General features: G+C 39.2%; 2 protein-coding genes across 11 annotated transcripts in view; one reads left to right on the forward strand and one right to left on the reverse strand.

Moving 5' to 3' along the window:
* clspn (claspin) overlaps positions 1-12,985 on the reverse strand; it is a 43,411-nt gene extending 30,426 nt beyond the window's left edge. Inside the window, exon 1 of one of the 3 annotated variants that reach the window (XM_031896900.1) lies at positions 12,900-12,985. Coding sequence is in view for 1 of the 3 variants with exons in the window: in XM_002938839.5 (XP_002938885.3) it covers positions 256-282 (27 nt within the window). In the remaining 2 variants the exon portion in view is untranslated. The other 2 variants (XM_002938839.5, XM_012957365.3) reach the window with 2 other exon arrangements.
* The window catches only part of ago4 (argonaute 4, RISC catalytic component), a 47,632-nt gene continuing 26,039 nt past the window's right edge, over positions 3,316-24,908 (forward strand). For 2 of the 8 annotated variants that reach the window (XM_012957371.3, XM_004911574.4), the window contains exons 1-6: positions 13,429-13,513; positions 19,079-19,247; positions 22,229-22,349; positions 23,485-23,666; positions 23,810-23,946; positions 24,598-24,732. In XM_012957371.3, the coding sequence (XP_012812825.1) occupies positions 13,495-13,513; positions 19,079-19,247; positions 22,229-22,349; positions 23,485-23,666; positions 23,810-23,946; positions 24,598-24,732 (763 nt within the window). In that variant the 5' untranslated portion in view covers positions 13,429-13,494. Of the gene's footprint in view, positions 3,475-13,428; positions 13,559-19,066; positions 19,248-22,228; positions 22,350-23,484; positions 23,667-23,809; positions 23,947-24,597; positions 24,733-24,908 lie in introns of those variants that run through there. The other 6 variants (XM_004911572.4, XM_004911573.4, XM_012957367.3 and 3 more) reach the window with 6 other exon arrangements.

Consider the following 24,908-nt stretch of genomic DNA (forward strand, 5'->3'; position numbering starts at 1 on the left):
TTAAATGCAGCCCAAAACCAGAGATGGCGTTTTGGTTTTCACACCTGGTTTTTGTTTTTTCATGAGCTTTGCGGTGATTTAGTCAGCCCGTCCCTTATACATAGGTATATCTATAGTCTGTGCAAGTGAACACGATTGCCTTTGTTGTTCTACCCGACTGGTCTAATCCAACGCAGGTATAGCCAAACGGTAAGAAGCCAAGTATTTATTCCAAGATGACTACCAGTGCTGCCTATATAGAGTAGTTCGCCTCACCTGCTCTTCTTCACAAAGCGCGGCCATGGTGCTATCTGCTGACAGCTCCCGCCAATCTTCCCAGCTGCCGCCTCAGAATTCGCGCCCTGTACGTGTGGGTTGAGCAGAAAAAAAGCCATCCAATGACTGTCACCCACAACAGTGACGTGTTATTTTCTGTATGCGTTCAAAGCCTCGTTCTCCATCTATTTCCTCATTTTAGAACGTGCACCAGCAACTTGGTTTCCGCCTCCCAAACTCAATGATTGCGCCGCCTGGAGACCTGGTTTGGAAAGTCACCGATTCAAGATTCATCCCCTGTGCCCCAGAAAGATGCCCTTTAAAAGTTGGTAGCGAACTGTCGGGCGGATACCCCTGGAGGAACTAAGCTTAAAGACTATTTAGGATGACGCTTGAACTTTGCAGTCTTAGATATTTTAGAAAACTCTGATTAATTTCTTATTTAGAAGCACTTTAATTGGGTATTAACAGTTCCAGAAGTGAGAGGAACTTCAGTATCTGCCTAGTGCTGAAAGTGGTGTTTTACTACTTTTTATTTTTTTCTTTGTATGTGGATGGCCATAATACATGTATGTGTTATGTATGTGTAACCCTTTCTTGGCACTGATATCCAGGGCCACACTGGGGCGCAAACAGGAAAAATCCCAAGCCTCCACTAAGTGGGAGACCATCAGAGGATTATGTATCCAAATGGCTACCAGACAAATGAAACACAATACACAAAAAAGATCAGCCCTTGAACAGCAACTAGCACAGTTACAAACATCAAAAAAAATTCCCCATCCAAAAAACTTACAAAACAAATCACAAAGATAAAAGGAGAGCTTCATCAATTAGATTTGATAAACATGGAAATAGGACTTAGAAAATTGAAAATAAATAGTTATTACAAAAGAAACAAAATAGATCTACTGGCAATACAAATTAAAAACATTAGAGTTAGAACAAGTGATCACAGACAAAACTAAGCAAACTTTACATAACCCAAAACAAATTGCAGAAGGTCTTCCTGAAGGGGACTAACTCTAAGAAGCCTGTCACTACTGGGAACAAAAATGAAGTATTTGATGATCTGACACATGGGTTCCCCAAATGTTGCAAGTAACCAAATTTTTACATGCACACCCAGGTCTCTGATTTTTCTCCTTGCTGCTCGGCAATAAGGGAGATGGCCCTCCCTGGTATGTATAAATATATAAATAAATAGAAATCCTGGCACACAAAGGCTTCCTGTAGGGGACTACCCCCCAAGTTTTATTATGCCAAAAAGAACATACAATGTTTTGGAGGGCGTGCCCTTTTGTCAGGTGATAGCCAGTGATTATACAATCCACTTTTTAAATACAACAAAAACCCAACCATTTATGAATATGTAATAAATCAATATAAGTCCAAGTTATAGTCCAAACATTGTATATATGTGTCCCAAAAAAGTTCATTCCTGGTGAATCCTGCAAATAAAGATCAATTGAAGGCATATCCACAACATGTTATATAACTTTTAACATTAGTATCATGTTTCAAATCATATACTTGTATAAAGCTAAACTTGCTATTTAGATGCATGATCCTGTAAAGCCAACCTTTTTAACACAATAAAAGGAAGTGAGAGTTAGTAAGAACTACTGGTTATTTGGGAAAAAGGAAGATTTCAAGGGAGCCTGAGGAGAAAACGCATCAAAGTTAAATGTTACCTTTTAATGAGGTCCCATTGGGAAAAAAGTGTATATTTGCTGGCAGCCCTGCATAACTGCCAAACTCTGGTTCTGTGTCTCCCTACTAGTGCTAAGAGTAAAGGCATCTGCAAAGCCCATTTTAGGGAAAGATTCTCCAAATTCACTAAAATCAGTGAAAGGAACAACATCCCCTAGTCTGGGGAACCTATTGCATCTTGGGAAATAGTGGGAGATTGTGTATCCAGGCTGATTCCAGTAACACAATATGCAATACATGTCACACAAACCCCCATAATACAGGGAAGCCTTAGTGAGTTGGTGCTCTGGCACACGGGGAGATTAGTCGCCCGCGACAAATCTCCCTGTTCGCGGGCGACTAATCTCCCTGGATTGCCATCCCACCGGCGAAAATATAAATCGCCGGTGGGATGGCATACGCGGCGGCGCGATTTCAGTTAAATCGCCGGTGGGATGGCAATCCGGGGAGATTAGTCGCCCGCAAACAGGGAGATTTGTTGCGGGCGACTAATCTCCCCGTGTGCCAGAGCCCTTATAGAGAGACAAAGAGAGTGAGTGAGAGAGCTCCAGGGGGTGCAGCTTAGTTACAGTCATATACTACATACTTAAAAAGACTACAGGAAATTGTATTTCTGTATTTTGGACCTGTACAAAAAGAAGAATGACATCACAGTTGCAGAAAGTGTCAAAGCTGACCTTTTCTATGCCTTGTGACATATTTTCGTTATGGTGAGTGTGGCATTGTACATTCCAGGCACTTGGGCAAAGCAGGTGTAATTGAAAAAGCTTCTATAGCTACACCAAAAATTATACATTTTCTCTAATAAATTACATAAGCATAGATGTATTTGTGGGAATCACAGTCATCATTAATGTTCTATGCAGGCATACCTGAAAAATACCACATAATAGTGCATCATTTGCAGTTTTTTTCATTCAAGTGACTGGGAAGCAGTTGCCAGTAGAACCAGCAGTTACTGTTGTAAGAATATTATGTATTCAGCAGAAAGTCACTAAGCACTTGCTACTCACAACAAAAAGGTTTTAAGTAGCAAGGGATTGCTTAAAGATTTCTATAACATAAAAACTGCTGGTTTGAGACTGCTTTATATGTTAGTGAAGTAAAAAATAAAAAAAATTCTTCCCTATCTGTCAATTGTATAATTGGTAAGCAACATGGTTAACATATTTAGTTGGATGGCATCTTGAGCACAAAGTGAAACTGCTGCAAAATCTTCACCCTAGATCATCACAGTTGTACAAAGAAAACACATTCACCATTTTTTTCCTCATTTAAAAGTATCCTCAGGTGTGATGGATGACAGGCAGTCCTACCTGGGTGGAGTGGTAGAGAACTGGGAAAAATCCAATATAAGCAGGTGTGGTGAAGTTGCTAAAGTTTGCTCTTTTTAAGTGATTTATTTGAGGCAGAAGGGGAGAATGGGCAGAAAAACTTTGTGCAAAAGTGAAACTGTCTGCCGAGATGTTACTATAAATGGAAGTGCTGAGTGCCTGCAAAATGTTGGTAAGTTTTAAGATACCTTGCTAAATATACAAACATATACACTATACAAAAATGTTTGAGTTTTTTTGGTGTGGCATATACAGCCTTGCACAAAAGGAGAAATCACTGGTGATAATGGATATTTTTATTACCAAGAAACATTTTGCATTTATCTCTTATGAAACTACAACTCACAACATGCTCCTACTAGCAGTGATTTGTTTAACAATTGATTTAGTCCTTAGGGTGAAAACACACAGAGCTACTTAGTAGCAGCTAATAAATGCCAGAAAATACCCTGCCATAGACAATACTGAGAATTGCTTGCTAAAACAGACAGTTATCAGTAAATGATCAGCATTGTCTATTTCTGCTACTAGTAGCAGCTGCTTGTCAAAGCTACTAAAATAGACAATGCTGATCATTTACTAATAATTGTCTGTGTGTTTTAGCAGAGGCAATTCCCAGTATTGTCTATGGCAGGATATTTTCTGGCATTTAGTAGCTGTGTCAAGTAGCTGTTACTAAGTAGCTCCGTGTGTCTTTGCACTTAAGGTTATTGCTGGATATAGTCTTGAACAGAAGTCCCCAACCTATTATACACACAAGCCACAATGAAATGCTTGTGTTGGGGGAAATGGGGAAAAAACCTGAAGTTGGCCATGTGAGTGTTGTTGGTTCTTTTCTAGCCTCCTGTGGGTTAACAGTCTGCATCAGCTTCTGATTGGCTGTACTCTTGTTTGTCTCCAAACACACTTCTCATTCCAGCAGAATGAATCCCCTCATATCTAAGCAAATAAAATGTGTGAACTTGAAGCCTTTCAGTACAAATTGCAAGTAATATGGCTCATAAGGCATTGGTTGAGTAGCATTGGTCTTGAGCAGAGATACCCAACCCTTGTTACCTGTGAGCCACGTTCTAATGTAGGAAGAGTTGGGGAGCAACATAAGTATGAAAAAAGTCCTGGGGGTGCCAAATAAGGGCTATGATTGGCAATTTGGTAGCCTCTATGTTGATTGGCAGCCTGCAGGAGGCTCTCTTGCAGTAAACCTGTTTGTGTGCTACCAAAATTTGCCTCCAAGCCAAAAATTTAGCAGCATAGGATCAGGCAGAGTATTGTGCACACCGGCAGCATAGGAAAGGCAGAGTATGGCACACACAGGCAGGGTAGGGTAGGGCAGGCAGGCTGTGGCAGATGAACCTGCCAGGGATTTGTTCCGGGAGTTTGTTAGCATTTGGAAACAGGGTCGGACTGGGGGTGAAGGGCCCACTGGGGCTCCCGTCCCAGGGGCCCTACAGGTGCCCCCAGCCAAGCATGTCCCCTAATCCCTCTCGCAGGGCCCCCCACCCGACGTCCTCCCCCGAGCGCGCAAATTTGACACGTCAGGGGAGGAGCGGTCGGGAGGGGGGTGCTGGTAAGGGTCGGGTCTGGGCCGCTGGGATTTTTCCCGGTGTCCCGGCAGCCCAGTCCGACCCTGTTTGGAAATAGTCATTATATGTCCCTAAGGTGTGTAATTGTGTGGTGGGTGTAGCTCTGCTATCCAAAGGGGAGGAGGAGGCATATGGCTTTAAGGGTATCTCTTAATATGGCATAATATAATCCTTACACATATGAATGAAGGGTGATATGCATACAATGACCACCAACCATTTGGGTTTTTGCTGCTCTGCCACCTATGGCGGGTATGGTGTTGTGATAACATGGTTGTAGTTTAAAGTGGGTGGAAGTGGAGTGTTCAAAACTGGCTTCCATAATTGGCCCTCCACCAATGTAAGCCAGAAAAAAATCTGGAACTGCAGAAGTTGGACAGCACTTGGTCTATGGTAACCATTAGGCAAATGGGGGAAACACTGTGCTGTTTTCCAGCATTGGGTGTTTTGTGTTAGTATGGCTACATATAGATTGTGGTCAGGGGCAACCGATAACCAAGATTTCAATTAACACACGTCACTAGCATAATGTAGATCCAGTCATGTGTGGGTTTTTAAATCTAATCTCAGTGCAATCTAAATAGTAAGCTGAAATAAGGTCTCAAAAAAAGTATGGAGTGAATAATTATCACCCAAACAATATGAAGCTGACATGTCTGTAATTGTCCTGCAAAATAACAGATCAACTGGTGGGCTACTTAATCACACACCATGAGCAGCTATAGATCAAAGAATATATATAAAAAAAATGGAATGGAATGTTAATGCTAGGAGCACATTCACAAGTGGCAAAGATGAATTTGAGGTTAAATTTGAATAAAATGTTTAAACAAAATGGGTTTCAGAGAATTGTGAATTTGTCCTTTAGTGATTTTCTGGCTTATTTACCCTAAACCTTTTTTTATTTTTGGTGTCAATACGTTCAACTCCATCTTTCTGACTTTTACATTATCGCCAATAAAATGTTCTTAACACCAGGAGCACCAAATTACTCCAGATGACCATGTCAGAGTGATGCCACACTTTTTTTTTTTTGTGAAATTGAAACTTAACTCTGAGATTTCTCAGTTCAGTTTTAGTTTACTCCATTTTTATGATTCCCCCCTAAGAAAAATTCACGAATCAAGTGTAAGTTTTACTCTGGCGCAAAAAAAACCCCCTTTGCAATGAGTACCATATGGGCAGAAAAATCAGGCAGATTTTTTACTTCGCAAAACATGAGAGAATTTTCCTGTGTAACAACTTTAACTCTAGAATCAATGTTATAGCATGCAGGCCTGGACTGAGGTGTTAAATATGCCATAAGTACATAGAGGCCCAAACAGCAGGGCTGGAACTAAGGATAGCCAGGCACCTCCCTAAGGTTTAATGCTGGAGGGGTGCCAGGCAGGTACCTCTCTTGCCTACCCCTGGTCTGCCCTCACTTGCCTGCCGCTAGTCATTGTGTGGCATCACTAAGCATTTGTGTGGGTGAAGATGCAGGGGCGAGGAGGCCAGATGGGTTGCCTAAAGTGCCCAGTCAGCTTGACCCACCCTTGCCAAACAGACTCCACCAGCCCACTGAATAGTGAATGTATATGGCACCTTATAACAGCATCTCTGGCATTTGCCAGGATCAACAGATTGCCCCATACTTGTGCTGTGCTGAGCAGTAAATTCTGCCTTAAGTTGGCCACACATGGGCAGATTTAGGGCAATGGCACATGGGGAGACAAAAATGCACTACCAAGGTGATAAGTCTCCCGAAATGTTATTTGCTAACGTTAGAATTGCCTCAAATAAAAATCTAATTAACTATGGTGATTCTAATGTTAGCAAAGGGGGTGGCATTTTTGGATTATTTGTCGCCCATAGTAGGGCATTTTTACTGCAGGCAAAAAATAGTGCCCTTAAAAATCCTATTTTTATTCTTATGTACATTTTGGGGTCTCTACAGGCCACATTGTTTGGATCAAACTTTAAAATTTTGAGTGAAGTGTTTTAAATATGGCAGGCACCAGCTAAACCAACTGTACAACATACATATTTTGTGTTTTTAAGAAAAAAAAAAAGCTACAACACTACTATCCCATTTAAGGAACACCATGTGTGAATTTGGGCCTCAACATATTTCAATTTAATCCTCTTTACATTTCTAGGACAGTGAATAGAGCTGCGACTTTCTATGAATGCTGCATATAAAGAAAATACGTGTTTGGCATAATAGTGTTTGAGTGCAAGATTTGAGTAGACTGATTCAGAATTTGGAATAAGTGGAGGGCACTCTGGGCTCAGTTATAGAAATAGATAAGAGAATGGGTGCTAAAATCAATCTTAGTCCCCCAATAAGGATCAATACTAACAATCAGAATACAGATCTTGCACACTGTGTGCTCTCCATCAGAAGAAAACAAAGGTAATCTCAGGGGTGAGGGAGCACCACTGGCAAGACCAGCTGAAGTGATGGGGTGCAGAATCGACCCTGGACATACCACACTGCTATTGTGAAAATACTGTTTGATCGCTTTGGATCAAGCTAACCCTTTAAAGAATATTATAACAAGAGACAATCTTTTATCTAGTGGAGGTGGGAGATTCACTCAATTAAATCCCGATTTTACTTTCCTCTGGGGTATATTTATCATGCTGTGTAAAAAGTAGAGTTAAGCATTTCCAGTGATGTTGCCTACGGCAACCAATCAGCAAATAGATTTCAACAGCTAGAAAACCAAAGCAAAGCATCTGGTTGGCTGCTATAAGCAACATCACCGGTAATGTTTTACTCCACTTCTTACACAACATGATAAATATACCCCATTGTAGTTAAACTGGAGTAATATGTTTAACAGAACACCCCCCCCAGTTCACATTTTGAACTCTCCATATTTTTTTGCAATTTTCTTTGTTTGATGCAATCTTTCTGAATTTGCATTAATTAATGCCAACAAAATAGTCTCCAACTCCACTTTTTTGAATTCCCCCTAGTCTGCAGCTTGAGCTTGTGGTTTTTTGTTTTTTTAAAATATGGGAACTGTTTGTGTTACTTTACTTTGATGATGTATCAAAATTGGAAAAAGTTCTTGTTTTTTCCTCACCTGATCTGATCAGTGAGAATTCTCCAGTACCATTTTCAGTTTGAGTGCTTAATGACAGCTGTGACATTCATATATATCTGCATTTTGTGTGCTCTTGTGGGCACAGATCCTTCAGAGACGCTCTAAAAATGCTTAGTTGTAAGCGCCCTTAAATTACTCCATGGCAACAAATGCGATGATTAATTTAAAAAAAAAATCCTGAAGGTCTGCATGCACTATAGTGATAAACCCTGACTGCAGATGAAAATGTCCTGATATTTTTCTGTATTAATATCTGCTAATTTTGGTACAAACTGACATGAATTACTTAAAAGGTTTGTTCACCTTTCAAGTTAACTTTTAGTTTGTTATAAGATGTCCTATTCTAAACTTTTCAGTTGGTCCACATTTTCCATTCTTTACATGTTTTATTAATTGTCTGACCTCATCTGCCTCTTTCCATCTTTCAAATGGGCAGTCAAAAGACATTTGCTCTGTGAGGCAACAATTTCATTGCTTATTGTTACTTTTTATTATCTTTGATTGAGGCCCTCTTTTATGTAACATCAAGTCTTTCATTCAAACCACTGCCTGGTTACTGCTTGGACCCTAGCAACCAGATCTGCTGAAATTCAAAACTGGAGAGCTGCTGAACAAAAAGTTAAATCATTCAAAAAGCACACAAGATAAATGAAGAACAAAATGCAAATGGTCTTGGAATATTCAAAATAACCAGAAATGTAGTCAGAAATACTGTGTAAATCATTCTAAAAGTTGATTGAAAGCTGAACTAGATACAACACATGGTATGTGCATATTTAAAGGGAAATTACACCCCAAAATTGTTTTGCCTAAACAATTTGTAATTTGAAGCAGTTTTGCAATATATACATTCATTACAAATTTCCAATTTTTAAATTTATTTAAAATGTTTTTGTAATTGAAAGCAGTGTTGGTCTGTTTATATTGTCTGCACTTCAGTTTCTGAATTATGAAACAATGTAGATGAAACCAGCTAATTAACAGAACTTAAGGAGAACAGACCTCAAAATTCAGTCCCAGAGAAGAAAACAAATACTGCTTTCAGTTGCAACACTTAATGAATGTATATTGGATAGAAATTCCCATTCATTTTACATGAATACATGTATGATGTAAAGTAATGTTTTTTTAAGCAAGTGGTATACAAATTATAATTTGTTTTAAAGTTACCTGTTAATGTTTTCAAATAAAAGTAGTATTTTTTTTGTCCTTTTCTACACTTATGTCAGTGTGGTAGAGTTCAGCCTTAAATGCTTCTCAGATCCACCATGGCTGAGAATAGAAAGGGACTCAACACAAAATGCTTTCAATAGCAGTTTTGTTAACATATAATTATAAAACTATTAAACATTTCTAACTAGTGTATATTGAAAAGTTGCTTAGAATTGCTATCATTTTTCAATTCAGTACAAAAAGTACATAGACAGATTCATAGATAGACCCTGAGAGCTGTTCCCGAAATTGAGGAAGTTGCCTTGAGAGGAAACTTCAGCGATTTCGGGGAAATTGCGGTGCCACGTATGCCATCCCACCGGCGATTTACATTCTCGCCGGTGGGTGGCATTTCGGGTAGATTAGTTGCCCGCGACAAGGGAGAGCCCTAAGGCTAGTGCCACGATGGGCTGTTTCTTAGCCTGCATATAAAAATAGAAAATGAGTTGCAAAAGTGCTAAGAGAAACACTGAGTAAGCTTATATTAATTATCTGTATCTAATTATAAGGATAAGCAAAATCCATTGTCCTACATGGACACATACCTCCCTCATCACCTGCATGCTTATTTAGTAAACTGTTAAACAGTGATCCCAAACTAGTGGCTCGTGAGCAAAATTTTGCTCACCAACCGATTTAATTTTGCTCCCAGTGGTCTAAAAGCAGGTGCCTATTTTTAAATTCCTGGCTTAAAGGCACATTTTGGTTGCATAAAAACCATGTTTACTGTCCAAAAGAGGCTCCTATAAGCTGCCAATCCAAATGAAGTTTTGCTTACCACTAAAATTAGGCACATGTTTTTCTCTCCAGTCAAAATTCCCAAATGGTTGCCCTTTTTATTGGCCATCACCAGGGTTACCTGACTGTAGATGTGAATGATGGATGTATAAAAAAAAAAGAGTAGGTCAATGTTCATGTTGTAGCTCCAATCATTACCAATTAGTCAGGTGATCCCAGCGGTGGCAAATGAAAAGGACAACCATTTGGGAGTTTCAACTTTGGAAAGCAAGCAAGTTGTAGATAGAACTAGAAAGTATGTTTAGGACTGGCCATACCAGGGATGAATTTGATGTAGCTGACCATCTTAAATTAGGGGCGCTGCTGCCATGAGGCAAGTTGAGAAACTCTGCAAAACGCTGCTCCTGGTAACTTCGATTTTGAAAATATTTACTACTTTTCACTTACATAATTAACTAAATATGTAATTTGGCAGATGGTGCCCAAATGTTTCCTTTCAACTGTATGAATATTTTTATTATGTCAAACCCCAAAAATAATATATTGCCAAATGAGAAAACATAATTGTAAGCAACTTTGCAATAAACATATATAATTGCTATTAAAGGGGTGGTTCAACTTTAACTTACAGTATTTTATAAAATGGCCTATTCCTAGCCATTTTGTAGCTGGTGAACAAAAAGCTAAATAACTGAAAAACCATAAATAAAGAAGACCAACTGAATATCTGTCTGCCATACTAAAGGTAAATGTGAACCTGAACCAATCCCTTTAAAGCAGTGTTTTCTGTCTTTTTCAATTCTCTGCCCTGGTGGCTCTTGACTTTTGAAACAATGTAACACAAGCCAGCAGATTGGCAGACCTGTCTTGCAGGAGACTGACCTTTTGCAACACTGTTTAAAAATCATAACCAGGAGTTAAGCAAATGCTGCCTTTAATAACAATTACTGCTTTTTAATTCCAATTCATATTGGAATGTTGCTAAGAATTATGTTTTCTTTTATTCAGCAAAAAATAATTTTTGGGTTGCATGTCCAAGAATTACTGTGCGTACCAATAGTTATTAGTATATCCACTGGCAATTTGATTAGTTTTCAGTGTCTGTGACACATTTGTAACTTTTGCTTATCAGGCTATTACTTGAGTTAACTCTCCATAGTTTTTTGGGGGTTTTTTTGTGAATCCCCTTTTCTTTTTAAAAAAAAAAAAAAAAAAAAATAAATAAATATATATATATATTTGTTTATCTTTTAGTTCCACAACAAAATAAAAATACCTTTTAATAAAGTCTTTTTTTTTTACCACCTTTATTTAATAATTTTCAGCTTGATGTACACATTAGTATCATGAACTTTTTTGTTTAAGCAGAATAACATTTCTAGAAAGGTGACTACCAACCATGCAGATTATTTAAATAGATTCTCTGTAGCAGGCAGCATTTGTTTAGGGCGGTGTGTAAAGTTTGAAACACATTTTAGGACCTGTTAGTTTGGCAACTGGGCCTAGCTTGGATCATATGGAGGAGGCTATAGCCATGGTGACTTCTAAAATCTGTTTTACAAAAGGGGATAAATAAGCAGTCTTTTTTTTTTTTTATTTGGACCATATAATTACAAATGTTTGTGACTTTTCTGTTGTAAACATACTCTTGCATTGGAATTCTGATTTAAGTGCATATCATATCCAGTAATTTCACTAAAGTCAAATCACTGCTGTATTCTGGTCAGTTGCCATCCTAAGCATCAGACCTCAGCATGACCCCCCCCCCCCCCCAGCCCGAACATGCATGTACCCTACCCCTGAAAACTGTATTCTACCATACAGGCACCTGGGGGGCAACCCCCTAAAGCTGCCCCCAAGTATGGGACTTCATGTGGTTATATAGTAAATATAGTCCTGAGCTAAATATTTACCATAAATCAAACTCTAATTAAAGCCCCACTGAAGTAGGAAAGCTGCCAGGATTCGGTTGACAATGTCAATTCAACTTGGTTGCCAATGTTTTTAGAAATTGTAATTTCTGTCAGCCTACCCCTAATTCATGTCTTGGAGGCTTGCCAGGTGCAATTTTTGGGATGAGTGGGAGGTGTGAGCTTCTAGTCACTCACATGGACAAAGCTCCTGAGTGGGGGGAGGGGAGCATCTGATTGGCAACAGGCCCAGACAGCAATCTGTGGATTCTGGCAAATGCCAGAGGGGCTGCTGTAAGATGCCATATTTATTGGGCTTGTGGGGTGCTATTTGGGACTCCGTCTTTGAAATGTCGGAACAATTTTAAATTCCTGTCCAGGCCTTCTTGAATTTGATGACCATGCTTCTTAACCAGTCACTGTCCTGGACTGCTCAAACATTTCAAAGTAGGATATATGGGGCAAGAGATTGCAGAAATTACAGCAAAGTGCAATTTAATCACACTACTGAGGTTATTAAGGAGCAGTAACCATAACAGCCAATCGTGTATTGGTAACCTAAAAGCAAACATTTTAATGGTTGCTATGGGTTATTGCGCCTGGGCAAACCTAGTGCTTTCTATTACATAAGAACATACATGTTTTGTGCCTTTATCCGGTTTGCAAAGAGTCAATAAAGCCCAAAACATGCAGTGTTATTAAATTGCACTCTAAAATAACGTATGCATCGCCCTGTCTCATAACCTACTCTGAAGTTCACTAGTTTCTGTATCCTGCTTAGACAGGGCTGATAGGAGTTAAAGGACTCTTTGCTCTAATAAGTATTGGCAAGTTTTAGTTACACCGTTGTAACATTGTATCAATAGTCCGCTCTCTACCAGGGAAGACTCCAATTCCCACAACGCCTTTCATGTTCTTAGGAAAGTAACAAAAGTAAATTGGCAATGTATGAATTTAGCGATACCTCTTCTTTGATTAAGCACTTAAAGTTTTGGGTTGGCACTTGCACCCCTCCTTTAAGTGTGACAAAACCCAGACCAAACCATCTATGTTAGTTACCTGCGCATTTCACCTTGTGGAAATTCGACGCCGGTCGCAACCCATTACCGGAAAGGACTAACTAAATCTGGGTACGTGTGATTTAAAGCGCTGCCCTCTACCATTTATTATATTGCAACGCCCGAAGGTGTTCAACTACTGGAGGGTCACAAATACCTGTCTTTATATAAGTGCGTTTCTTTCCTTACGAATAAGGAACTAGCAAATTGAAGGCAGTGGGCTACACGGAGAGCTGTTTGTCTCCTAGTGGCGCGCACAGGCTTCCCTGCGCGTCTCCGAATCGCCCTCAGTGCGCGCTCCCGCTCCACGCTTGATCCCTGCTCGCAGTACCACTCTCCCGGTGACGCCGCCGCTTATCCGAGGCTACCGAATAGCTTATTCGTGGTGTTCCTAATCTGAGTGCAGGCGGGAGAGCTTCCAGTAGATCCGTCATTTACTCGGAGGCTCCTTACACCTTCCTTTCACTGTTCAGCGAGGCCTCCGTTTGTCGGTGAGGCTTCCCCCTCCCCCGGCCCCGATTCCGTCCGTAGAGAGACCCCAACCCGGAGCAAATATTCCGGAGAAAAAGAGACTCCCGGAGAGGACAGCAGCGGAGATGGAGGCGGTGGGGCCTGGTGAGTCGGAGATTGGTGAGGGGGGGAGCAAAGCGGAAGCAAATGGTAGGCAATCTGCGAGGTTGGTAGGCCTCACCTGGGGGTAAACTAATGTTAGATGTGGTGGTCCGATAAGAATGCGTGGGTATAATGGGGCAGGAGGAGTATCTGGGCACTACAAGCATGAACGTCTGTTCGACGGCTCGGGTGGTTTCTATGTTGGGTTGGTTTGTTGCCATTTAAAGCCAAACACAGTGGCTTGCTGGGAACACAGCATTACGCTTGGCGAAGCTACACGGGCTTACTCGCTGATCGTAGCTGCTGCAAATAGACGGCTCTACCCCATCAAGTTTTTTGTTGTTGTGTTTTATTATATATTAGACTTGCATTATTATTATACATCGTTTGAAGTTTCTGGGAGCCTGACAGGCTCCTAAACTAAAGGGGCTTAAGAAAAATTCAGTCTCCCCTACAGCAGAAGGCAACACTAGGAAACAGAACCTGAATGGGGACATTTAGTGGCTGTGGCACAGGGGTGCATTCTAAATCAGGAAAGCTACTAACTGCATGCCTCCCATGTGTGAGAGCACCTGTTCTGAAATTGCTGCCTTTCACCCTTTTCCTAGTCAAATAGGTGGATGGTGGTGTTGGCAGTTTGGGACATGAATATGCCACCTGTGCCACTAGCCAAGGTGACAGAATGCTTAAAAAGTCTACATTGGATGTATAAATTGTCCTATACTTATGTCACTACATGTTGACAGAACTAACAATTTTAAACCATTGAAGAGGCACTATAATATGAAAGATGCATCAGATTGTTTTTCTCTTGGATATCATCATTTGGCCAATAAGAGCGTCATTTTATTGTGTTTTTTTTTTCTTTGTTCTTTTAAATAGTATTTATAGTTGAATTGGGATTTTATGTGAGGAGCCACAACATGATAGCTTAAGCCACAGTGCATAAAAATAAAACCTACATTTGGACATTGGTAATGTGGGGATGCACAGGATAATTGTCTACTAATGCAAAGGCGTGCCTTCCCTTTGGCTTAAAGTTGTGCAGAAGAGGATTTATTTTTCAGCAGTACAAGGATCTTAAATATGCATTTAAACTGTGGCAGGCCAATTTCTAGTATCTTTTAAAAAGGCAAAGTATTGATTACAAGCCACATTGTAAGATGCTCTAAAAATATCCTGGGATAATAATGTACCAGTGTAGAATTGATGCTACAACTGCACCAGTTAATTTGTACATGAATGACTAAAGATGCTGGTTGCACTGTTAGGAGCAGCATCAGAACTGACAAATAGATAGGAGACCTGAGGCACAGCTTGTGCCTCACCTCTGTTTTATTTACTCTGCATGTTACAAGGCTTTTTGTGAAGTGTTAATAAACAGTCAATGCTTGCAAAATGTTTTATATTGGTACTGGCCTAAAAGTATTCACCAACACCAACTATGAGGAAAATCTTCCTGTGTAATAGGCATATTTATCAAAGTTGACCCTGTTTGTTCAATGTTAAATGGGTTCTATTGTTTGAAAAAGTATTCATAAGTAGTAGGACCTTATGTAGCCCCAATTACCTTAAATATTGCCTGTAGCTGCCGATCACACCTGTAAAATGATCAAAAGGAAAATAAACCTTTTTTTTTTTCTTACAAAACTGTTTCAGGTGATTGATACTTTAGGTTGTGCTATAGAATCATAGATCTTGGCTTCTGACCTTGACATTGCAAAATTTAAATTCATGTTTATGAGGTATGCAGTTGATTAAAGTGTTTCTTTCATGAAATTATTGTGTAGTTGTATTACTAAATTACACTGTGTACACTGCAAATTATTATTTTTTACCATTTTAAATTTTATTCTTGGACCAATATATGAATTTGTGTTAATTGTAATATTGGTGTGATGACAACCATCTCAAGGCATTGTGTCGGATTGTGTGCTTTCTGGAAAAGCCAGCACTTCATAAAGCAACTGCTTTCAAATAAGCTATGGTTTCTCCTTGTCTGTGTAATTGGAGAAGTGACTGGTCTCTGGTGTTTTACTATTCAGTGCCGTTCTCATATCTACCACTGGGTGGGGGCATGGGAGCTCTTTTAGCAATGCAGGTGTCGGGGAGCTGCAATCTTGCTACCTTCCCATTGTTATGCGGATAGGCTGCTTTGGGGGAAGGGTGGTGATATTGTTCCAACTTGCAGTGCAGCACTAAGGGTGAATACACATGGAGCTACTAGTAGCAGCTACTTGTCACAGCTACAGAAATAGACAATGCTGATCATTTACTGATGACTGACTCTATGGGATATATTTATCATGCTGTGTAAAAAGTGGCGTAAATCATTTCTGGTGATGTTGCTCATAGAAAGCAATCAGATGCTTTGCTTTGATTTCCTAACTGTTGAAATCTAATTGCTGATTGGTTGCCCTGGGCAACATCACCGGTAATGCTTCACTCCGCTTTTTACACAGCATGATAAAGATACCCCTAAGTGTGTTTTACAAGTGGCATTTCTGAGTATTGTCTTTGGCATGGTATTTTCTGGTGTTTACTAGCTGCTACTAAGTAGCTCTGTGCGTGTTCACCCTAAGGGTAAGGACCCATGGAGCAGTTCAATCGCCCATGATAGATCTCTGCTGTTGTGGGCGGCTAACCACTTCAAAATGACTTTCCATTTCTCAAGGAAACTTCCACGACTTCGGCAAATCGTGGCGCCGCGTATGCCATCCCACCGGCGATTTTACATTCTAGGCAGTGGGATGGCATTTCGGGGAGCTTAGTCGCCTGTGACAAAAGGGAGATTTGTCACGTGGCAGATAGGGAGATAAGTTGCCCCGCAACAATTCTTAGTTGTTGCAGGTAACCAATCTCCCCAAAATGCCATTCCACCGACATAAATGTAAATCATCAGTGGGATGACATACGTGGCACTACGATTTGCCAAAGTCACTTCAGCAACTCCCCATCTGCCACTGCCCTTAGGTAAATTTTTATCACTTTTCAAATGTATTTTAAAAACATGATTCATTAGGGTGCAATACTTGGGTCACATAGTTAACTGTAAAGTGCTTTTCTGTACAAGTTAGCTACAGTATTTAGTAGTCTGGATGTTGTATATACTGGTGTGTGATCCCCAAGCCCAGCGCTTTAGAACAGTCATCCCAACTAAGATCAAGTCTTGAAACACTACAATACGACCCTTGCAGTTTTGTTTCAAACTGGAACACGCCTGTGGGCTGATCAGTTTGTAAAGCTGGCCTGCAGTGGAAATAGTGCAGAACTTTTTGTAAGAAATGTTGCGGCAGAATACCTCCTGCAATATTCAGTACTATACAGTATGTTGCTATCTCACACTTGTTTGGTTTAAAGGTGATCATAATACTTTTTAACTATTGTTTTAGACACCCCAGAGCAAGCACAGGCATAAAATTAACCTCCCATCCATGGCATTTCCACTTTTCAATTTCTGGCATAATTTCAAGTATAAAAGCTGGTCATACATAGTTACATAGTAAGTTATGTTGAAAAAAGACGTGTGTCCATCATGTTCAACCATAATTCCTACATCTAGAGATATGAGCATAGACTAGAATATCTCTGGTATCTGCATAGGCCATCCCATTTATTATTTGATTAACTGCCACACTGCTAGTTACCCCAGATTGCTTCTTATTTAGGATTTACAGGTTTACTGACATTTTTCAGGTTTATAAGCCACGGAGTGTTTCAGTTTTGTACATTTTGCAGATACTCTAAAATAGGAAATTGGAATAAGTAAGGCTATAAAGAACCTGAAGCAGGCAGATTAACAAATTTTATGGCACATCCTCTCATTCAGTTACACCTGCCTTGCTGACTGCCTCTTTCTGAAATGTGTGAACAGGTGGACATCCTTAATAGACTTGTTGCCAGGCATCTCTTTTGCTTCCTTGCATTTTTGCAGGCATATGGTTTAACAAATGGTTTTAGTGGTGTGCAATGTCTTCATGTTAAAATCCTGTAAAGCAGAACTTATCTTAGCAGTATTCCTGTACATGCCCAGGTTGTTATGCGCCATGGTCAAAATCAGCCAAACTGTCTTACTTAGGACTTGTCTATATTTACCACAGGCTTGTGTTGCTAGGATCTTTACTGTAGGTGTAAAGTACCTCATTCAAATTTATTTTCTTAAGTAAAAAACTATGCAAACTTTTTTTTATTTACCCAAAATGCTTCCCTAGCATAGCTATGGGCTGCTATCTGGTGGATTGCCTCATCTAATGAAATTATATAAAAAGCATCAGTTTATAGCACTTCACCAGCAGAATCTTGCTATGAAATCATTTTTCAAAAGAGTAAACCGTTTTGGTTTTTTTTTTTTAAATTTTTTAAAATGTGATGTGGAGCTAGTCATATTCTTAGTTTCCCAAGTGCGCTCAGTGATGTGACTTGTGCTCTGATTAACTTCATCCACACTTTGACAAAAGAAAATACAACCTGTGTGCCACAAAGTGTAAAACTCACTGAAGGGGCTTAATCAAACAGTGGTGTAGGGTTCGCCAGGTCTACTTCAATAAGTACCATGTAAAAATAAAAAAATCCACAGAGGAAGTACCCCAGAGGTTTGAAACATGTAGTGCTATACATCTCTAAACCAATAAACAACACAGAACACATTTGGCTCTCCATTGGATTTTTTTTTATTCAGTCACACTTTACTGCTGCACTGCATGTTGGAGTGCTATCAACCCCCCTCCCTTCCCCCCAAGCAGCTGACCAGCAGAACAGTGGGAAATAGTGATGTGCGGGTCGACCTGAACTCTACCTGACCTGGCTAGTTCCCTTTGTTTATACCCACGCACGACCCACCCACCGAAGTCACCAAAATACCTGGTGGGACCCGGCCCTAGTGGGCCTCAGCGGCCCAGACCCGACCCTGTTGCCGCTTCTCCTGGCCACCGATGTCCTCCGCATTCAGGCGAGAAGGGGGGTTAGGGGTGCACACCGGGGGCCCCTGCAGGGGGTCCGTCGACGGAGGAACCTTGGGGGGTGTTTGCGGGGGCCCTTCGGAGAATTAATTATTATTATGTAATGTACACAGTGCAATTTAGCAATGAAAATTTAACTACAAAAATCATGACAAGTAGTTAAAAAAATTCTTGCCACCCAATGCCAATGTTAAAGGGGTTGTTTACCATGGAATTAACTTTTAGTATGATGTAGAAGGTAGTATTCTGAAACAATTTTCAATTTGTCATAATTTTGTATTTGTAGTTTTTTTTTATTTTTTTTATTTAGCAACTCTCCAGTTTGGAATTTCTGCAGCTATCTGGTTGTTGTGGTCCAAATCCAGTCATAATTGTACTGGGTTCATCATTAATTTAAGCTGCGTTAATGAATAGAGAGCTATGAATTTACTTCAAACTTTAGGTCTTGCCTTGTTCCTTTACATAACAGAAAACCTAAAACATTTTAGATGAATTCCTGAATCGATAATTTAACTTTTTTTTTTAATAGAAAGTGTTTTGCCTTTAGGGGCTACTTAACTACTTGTGCATTCTCAAATTTTTTTTTTTCTCCTCTCTGACTTACTTCCAGGCCCTCCACCGACGAACCTCTTCCAGCCTCCGCGGCGTCCTGGACTGGGAACGCTGGGAAAGCCAATTCGGCTACTGGCCAATCATTTTCAGGTTCAGATCCCGAAGATAGATGTCTACCATTATGATGTGGACATCAAACCAGAGAAAAGGCCAAGGAGAGTCAACAGGTAATATAAACTAAATCTAAATGTAGTTTTCATTCTTTTAAAGGGGGTTTATTATCATTGTTTAAAGGGATACTGACATGAAAAAACTACTTTTCAAAATATGAATATACATAAAAAGTTACCTATAGGTCATGTTGACGTTTTTTTGCTGACAGGTTTGGTTTTGTAAGTAATTGTTACTTGAAGTTCCTAAACCTGACTGTTTTGCCAACCTGACTGTCACTTCCCAACCTGTCAGTTATAGCTTCTAATGCTAACAGACAAATATGGCCGCCCCCTCATAGAAGAACATAGGGGATCAGACAGGTAATGTAAACGCATCAGGCAAATATTTTTATGGCAAAATTATAAAGTTCTTGCAAAGACAATGTTATGATAGATGTAAAAAAAGATTGAATTTCTGGTGTCAGTATCTCTTTAACAAATCATGATAAAAGATTATTCTAACTTAATAAGGTTACTGCTGTTTGTGGTAGAAGATTTGTTTCTGGTCACGTTTTTGATTTGGTGGCATTATTCTGTAACTATTGGGAGATTAGACACTCTGGAAAGAGGCAAGAACATATAAATGTGGGGAGAATAACTTCACCTCACATGCATCTTTTACTGCAGGCAGATTAACAGCACTAATTTTAACTGAGGATACTATGATCTAGTGCTGGATTCACTCTGGGCTATATATATATATATATATATATATATATATTATAGTGGTCCCTGCTATGTTTCAAATGAGGGGGTGGGCATGTTCTGATTGCCCCTGCCAGAAGCACAGTAGAAGGGGGATAGATAATCAATGCCCTGCAGTCACACACAAGCAAAGACAGGCTTCAGCTCTCTATCAGGTCGGCCTACCGGCACAGCCTGGGAAAGGAGGCAGCAAGAAGTGGAAACAGATGGTTGGGATTTTTGAGACTTTTCCAATAAATAAGCCCCAAACAACATTTTTTAAGCACATTCCTTCTATATTTGGAGGAGTATAATGCACTGGTAGGTTTTTTTTTTTTTTGTTTTTGTTTTTTTTTTACACAGCATAATCCAACTCCTAAGGCTATGGTCACATGTAGCTTTTTCTCAGTCTGCTTTTATAAGCATTGCGAGAAACTGCTACATGTAACGTTAGCCTTAAGGCAGTGGCTCCCAAATTATGGATTTAGTCTTTGTAGGGGCAAGTGGGATGATGTCGATGGCATGCATCGCAGGCGTCATCACAAAAACCACCAACGTCATCAGACAACGTTATCTCGTGATGACGGTGCATGATGACCTCAGGGGCGGGGTTACTGTGTCTGTCTGACTCCAAGGGTTTCTGCCTGTTTTTCAAAATTTTTAAAACTGGGCAGAAGGTTTTGACCCAGACAGCCCCTTAAAAAAACGTGCTGTCCGGGTCAAAACAGGACAGGTGGCAACTCTAAGGGGCTGATTTACTTACCCACGAACGGGTCGAATGGAGTCCGATTGCGTTTTTTTCGTAATGATCGGTACTTTGCGATTTTTTCGTATGTTTTGCGATTTTTTCGGATTCTTTACGAATTTTTCGGATCCAATACGATTTTTGCGTAAAAACGCGAGTTTTCCTATCCATTACGAAAGTTGCGTAAAAAGTTGCGCATTTTGCGTAGCGTTAAAACTTACGCGAAAAATGCGCAACTTTTCGCGTAAGTTTTAACGCTACGCAAAATGCGCAACTTTTTACGCAACTTTCGTAATGGATACGAAAAACTCGCGTTTTTACGCAAAAATCGTATTGGTAACGAAAAATTCGTACAGAATCCGAAAAAATCGCAAAACATACGAAAAAGTCGCAAAATGTTCGTTTTCAAGTCGGAACTTTTCCAATTCGGGTCGGATTCGTGGGTTAGTAAATCAGCCCCTAAGGGGCAGATTTACTAATGCACGAACGGACCGAAAGCGTCCGAACGTGTTTTTTTGTAATGATCGGTATTTTTGTGACTTTTTTGTCGCTGTTGCGACTTTTTCGTATGTCCCACGATTTTTTCACCGCCGCTACGACTTTATTGTATATTTTCCGCGACTTTTTAGTCACCATCGCAAAAAAAATCGGATTGGTTTTTCCGCCGGTTACAATTGCTCAATACAAAAAAATTGCGACGGCGACGAAACAGTCACATAAAATACGATAAAGTTGTGACGGCGATTAAAAAATCACGCAAAATACGAAAAAAACGCGGCAGCGACTAAAGTCGCAAAATTTTCGTTTACAATCTGATTTTTTTCCCATTCGGATTCGTGGATTAGTAAATGTGCCCCTAAGTCTATGTATTATGGAGTCATGTCAAATTACATATATAAGTACATAATTTTTGCCTTGAGCCACCATTGTGTGGTTTGTTAATTAAATATAATTTATGCATTAAAATGTCTTTACTATTTCATGAAATACATGTACATTCATCCATTAATGTACATTTAAGGGGGCATTTACTAAGGCACAATTTTTGGGGGCTTTTGGTCGCTGAAAACTTGATTTTGTCACAGAAAAAAAAATCCCATTGATTTGTTACAATTTATTATGTGACAAAGCTGCAACAATTCCGAATGCTAAAATACGCCAGATAAAACCTGTCTATCATGTAGAAGTCAATGGCAGATATCCCTTTTACAATTCCTTTCTTTGCTTTGAGGTTTTTGGGGTTTCTTCACACTGGCTTTTGTACCATTATACCAGTGTCAAAGTCGCTCTTTTCATGCAGCAAGTCAAAAAAGTTTGTAACTTTTCTGCAACTTTTTTCGTTTGCACTTTTTCAGTTCGGATCTTTTGGTAACTTAATATCCATGAAAGGCATTTATTTATTTGTGGGTTCTAAAAACAATAAACCCATGAAACATTGAATGTTGGTAAATCCCCCCCCCCCCCCACCCCCCAATGGTACATTTAATCCATATTGCACTTATTCATTAAGTGCAGCCAGTTGACACCATAGGATTACTGCATAAATGTTAATTCTGCTGTTGTGCAGGGAGGTGGTGGATACAATGGTGCGTCATTTCAAGATGCCGATTTTTGGAGATCGCCAGCCAGGTTATGATGGCAAAAGGAACATGTACACTGCTCACCCTCTACCAATTGGCAGGGACAGAGTAAGTAATTTTATTGGGGCATTTATAGTACAGTTTTTGTAAAGTGATTAATGCTTTTTTCACTGTACGGTATGGGATCCATTATCTGGAAACCCATTATCCAGAAAGTTTTGAATTACAGGAAGGCTGTCTCCGCCACTCTCACTCACTCTATTATAAGCAAATAATTCTAATTTATAAAAATGATTTTCTTTTTCTCTGTAATAATAAAACTGTAGCTAGTACTTGATCCAAACTAAGATATAATCAATCCTTAATGGAAGCAGAACAATCCTATTGGGTTTAATTAATGTTTAATTGATTTTTTTTAGTCCAAAAAACCCCATGTCCCAAGCATTCTGAATAACAGGTCCCATACCTGTACCAGTCTTTTGGCTCAACAGTTGTCGTTCAGAGATGCTGTGTTGGCCGTTTATTTGTCAATTCAATGTACATAAGTTATACTTTCTTTTCCCTTGTATTTTCCCTTGAGCTGTTCTGATGGCTGGAAAGAGCTGCACAGATTTTTAAGTCCTCTAGATATTGTTTCCTGTCAGTAGTCTCAAAAGGACTGATGTGCTTATTCTTGCTGAAATACAGTTTTGATTAGGTTAAGGCAGGATTTACCTTGTTGCAGCTGTTAATATTCTGAAGAAAACTTAAAAAATGAATTAATTTTCACCAGATTACCTGTTGGTATGCACGTATGGATGCATATAAGTTTAGCATCACCACTTTCCATCATTATTCCCTGCTCTTTTCCTATAGTATGTCTGTTTTTGTTTTTACATTAATAATAATAAAAAAAAAAAAACAACAAAATACAAGAGTATTGTAGAAATGATACCTATATTGGCTAACAATAAAAATACATTGCAAGCTTTCAGAGCTCTAAGGCCCCTTCATCAGGCAAAATACAGGTATCATTTCTACAATACTCTTGTATTTGTATTTTGTTGTTTTTTTTTTTTTTATTATTATTTTTGACACTGGCTAACACGGTACTACAGTTTTTGTTTTGTTTTTACATTAAAATTACTACTTCTGTTATGAGTAGTTGCCAGTGCAGAACAAATTCAGTATTTTAAAACATTTTATCCATATGGATAATAGCAATGTAATTTAAAATGGTTTATTTTTAATACAATTTTTCCAGGTTGATTTGGAAGTGACCCTTCCTGGTGAAGGTAAAGACCAGACATTCAAAGTCACTATTCAGTGGGTCTCTGTGGTGAGCCTTCAGCTTCTTTTAGAGGCTTTAGCTGGACATCTAAGTGAAGTACCGGATGATTCTGTTCAGGCTCTTGATGTAATCACTCGCCATCTACCATCCATGAGGTATTTTTAGTGGCTATGTTGCAGGCTATTAAAACAATAATTTTTAAAACAGAAGATATATATTATAGAATTTTTTTTTTTTTTCAGTTGTTGTGGTTTTCTCCTTTGACTGTACAACTTGCATTTCACTTTTATATCTCCAGGTATACACCAGTTGGTCGGTCTTTCTTCTCTCCTCCTGAAGGTTATTATCACCCACTCGGTGGTGGGCGAGAAGTATGGTTTGGCTTTCACCAGTCTGTTCGTCCAGCCATGTGGAACATGATGCTCAATATAGATGGTATGTGGGACTTCACTTAGAAGCAAATATTCTAAATATAGAATGTATTGAACCAATGCTTTGCATCAATTCACACATAACTGCAATGCTTCATAAAATAGAGTTGCTTATACTGGCCTTTTTTATGCTGAAAAGAGTATTGGTGTGTTAACCCATTTGAAAACTATGTATTTTCCTACTGAATAAGCCAAATAAGTATAATTTTTCTAGATAGCACTGCCACTGGAGGAATGCTTTATTAGACTGTGGATGACAAGTTTCTCCCATTCCTATGCATTAATCAAAAAATATGAAGAATATTAAGTCTCTCTGTCTGAAAATCTTTTTATCTTTTTTGTTAACCATTTTAGTCACTCCTGCAGGTAAATTTCTAAGCAAATACATTTTGCACAGATTAGATAGAAAATTATACTTCTGCAACTAGAAGTTTCTACAACTTTTCCAGAAAAGATAGTTAGCAAAACATATGGGCATTGTTTTGCAAATATAGTCGGAATTTCTATGAATGTTTTTATTAAAATGACAACTATTATTCCCTATAAAGCATCCCAAAATTTCCTTTAGTGGCGGAATTCTTTATATATGGTTCTTCAAGTTGCCCCTTACTGGTAACCGAATGCACATGTTTCTAAAAATAACTTTTTAATTTAGTTTCTGCGACTGCCTTTTACCGTGCTCAGCCGGTCATAGAATTTATGTGTGAAGTCCTAGACGTGCAGAACATCAATGAACAAACAAAGCCTTTGACTGATTCACAGCGTGTCAAGTTCACCAAAGAAATAAGAGGTGATGGTTATTTTATAAATGTTTAACTTTAATGTGCATATATTTTTAACATTCTTTTAGTTGTAAAATGACTGACAACTAAGCAAAAAAAGAATGTGATCGGTGCTTTATCCAAAAGTGAATTTTGTTGCTTTCAGCTCTCATCCAATAAGTCCACTTGCAGGACCGTTGTACAA

This window comes from Xenopus tropicalis, chromosome 2, assembly GCF_000004195.4.
Source record: "Xenopus tropicalis strain Nigerian chromosome 2, UCB_Xtro_10.0, whole genome shotgun sequence".
Classification (NCBI taxonomy): Eukaryota; Metazoa; Chordata; class Amphibia; order Anura; family Pipidae; genus Xenopus; species Xenopus tropicalis.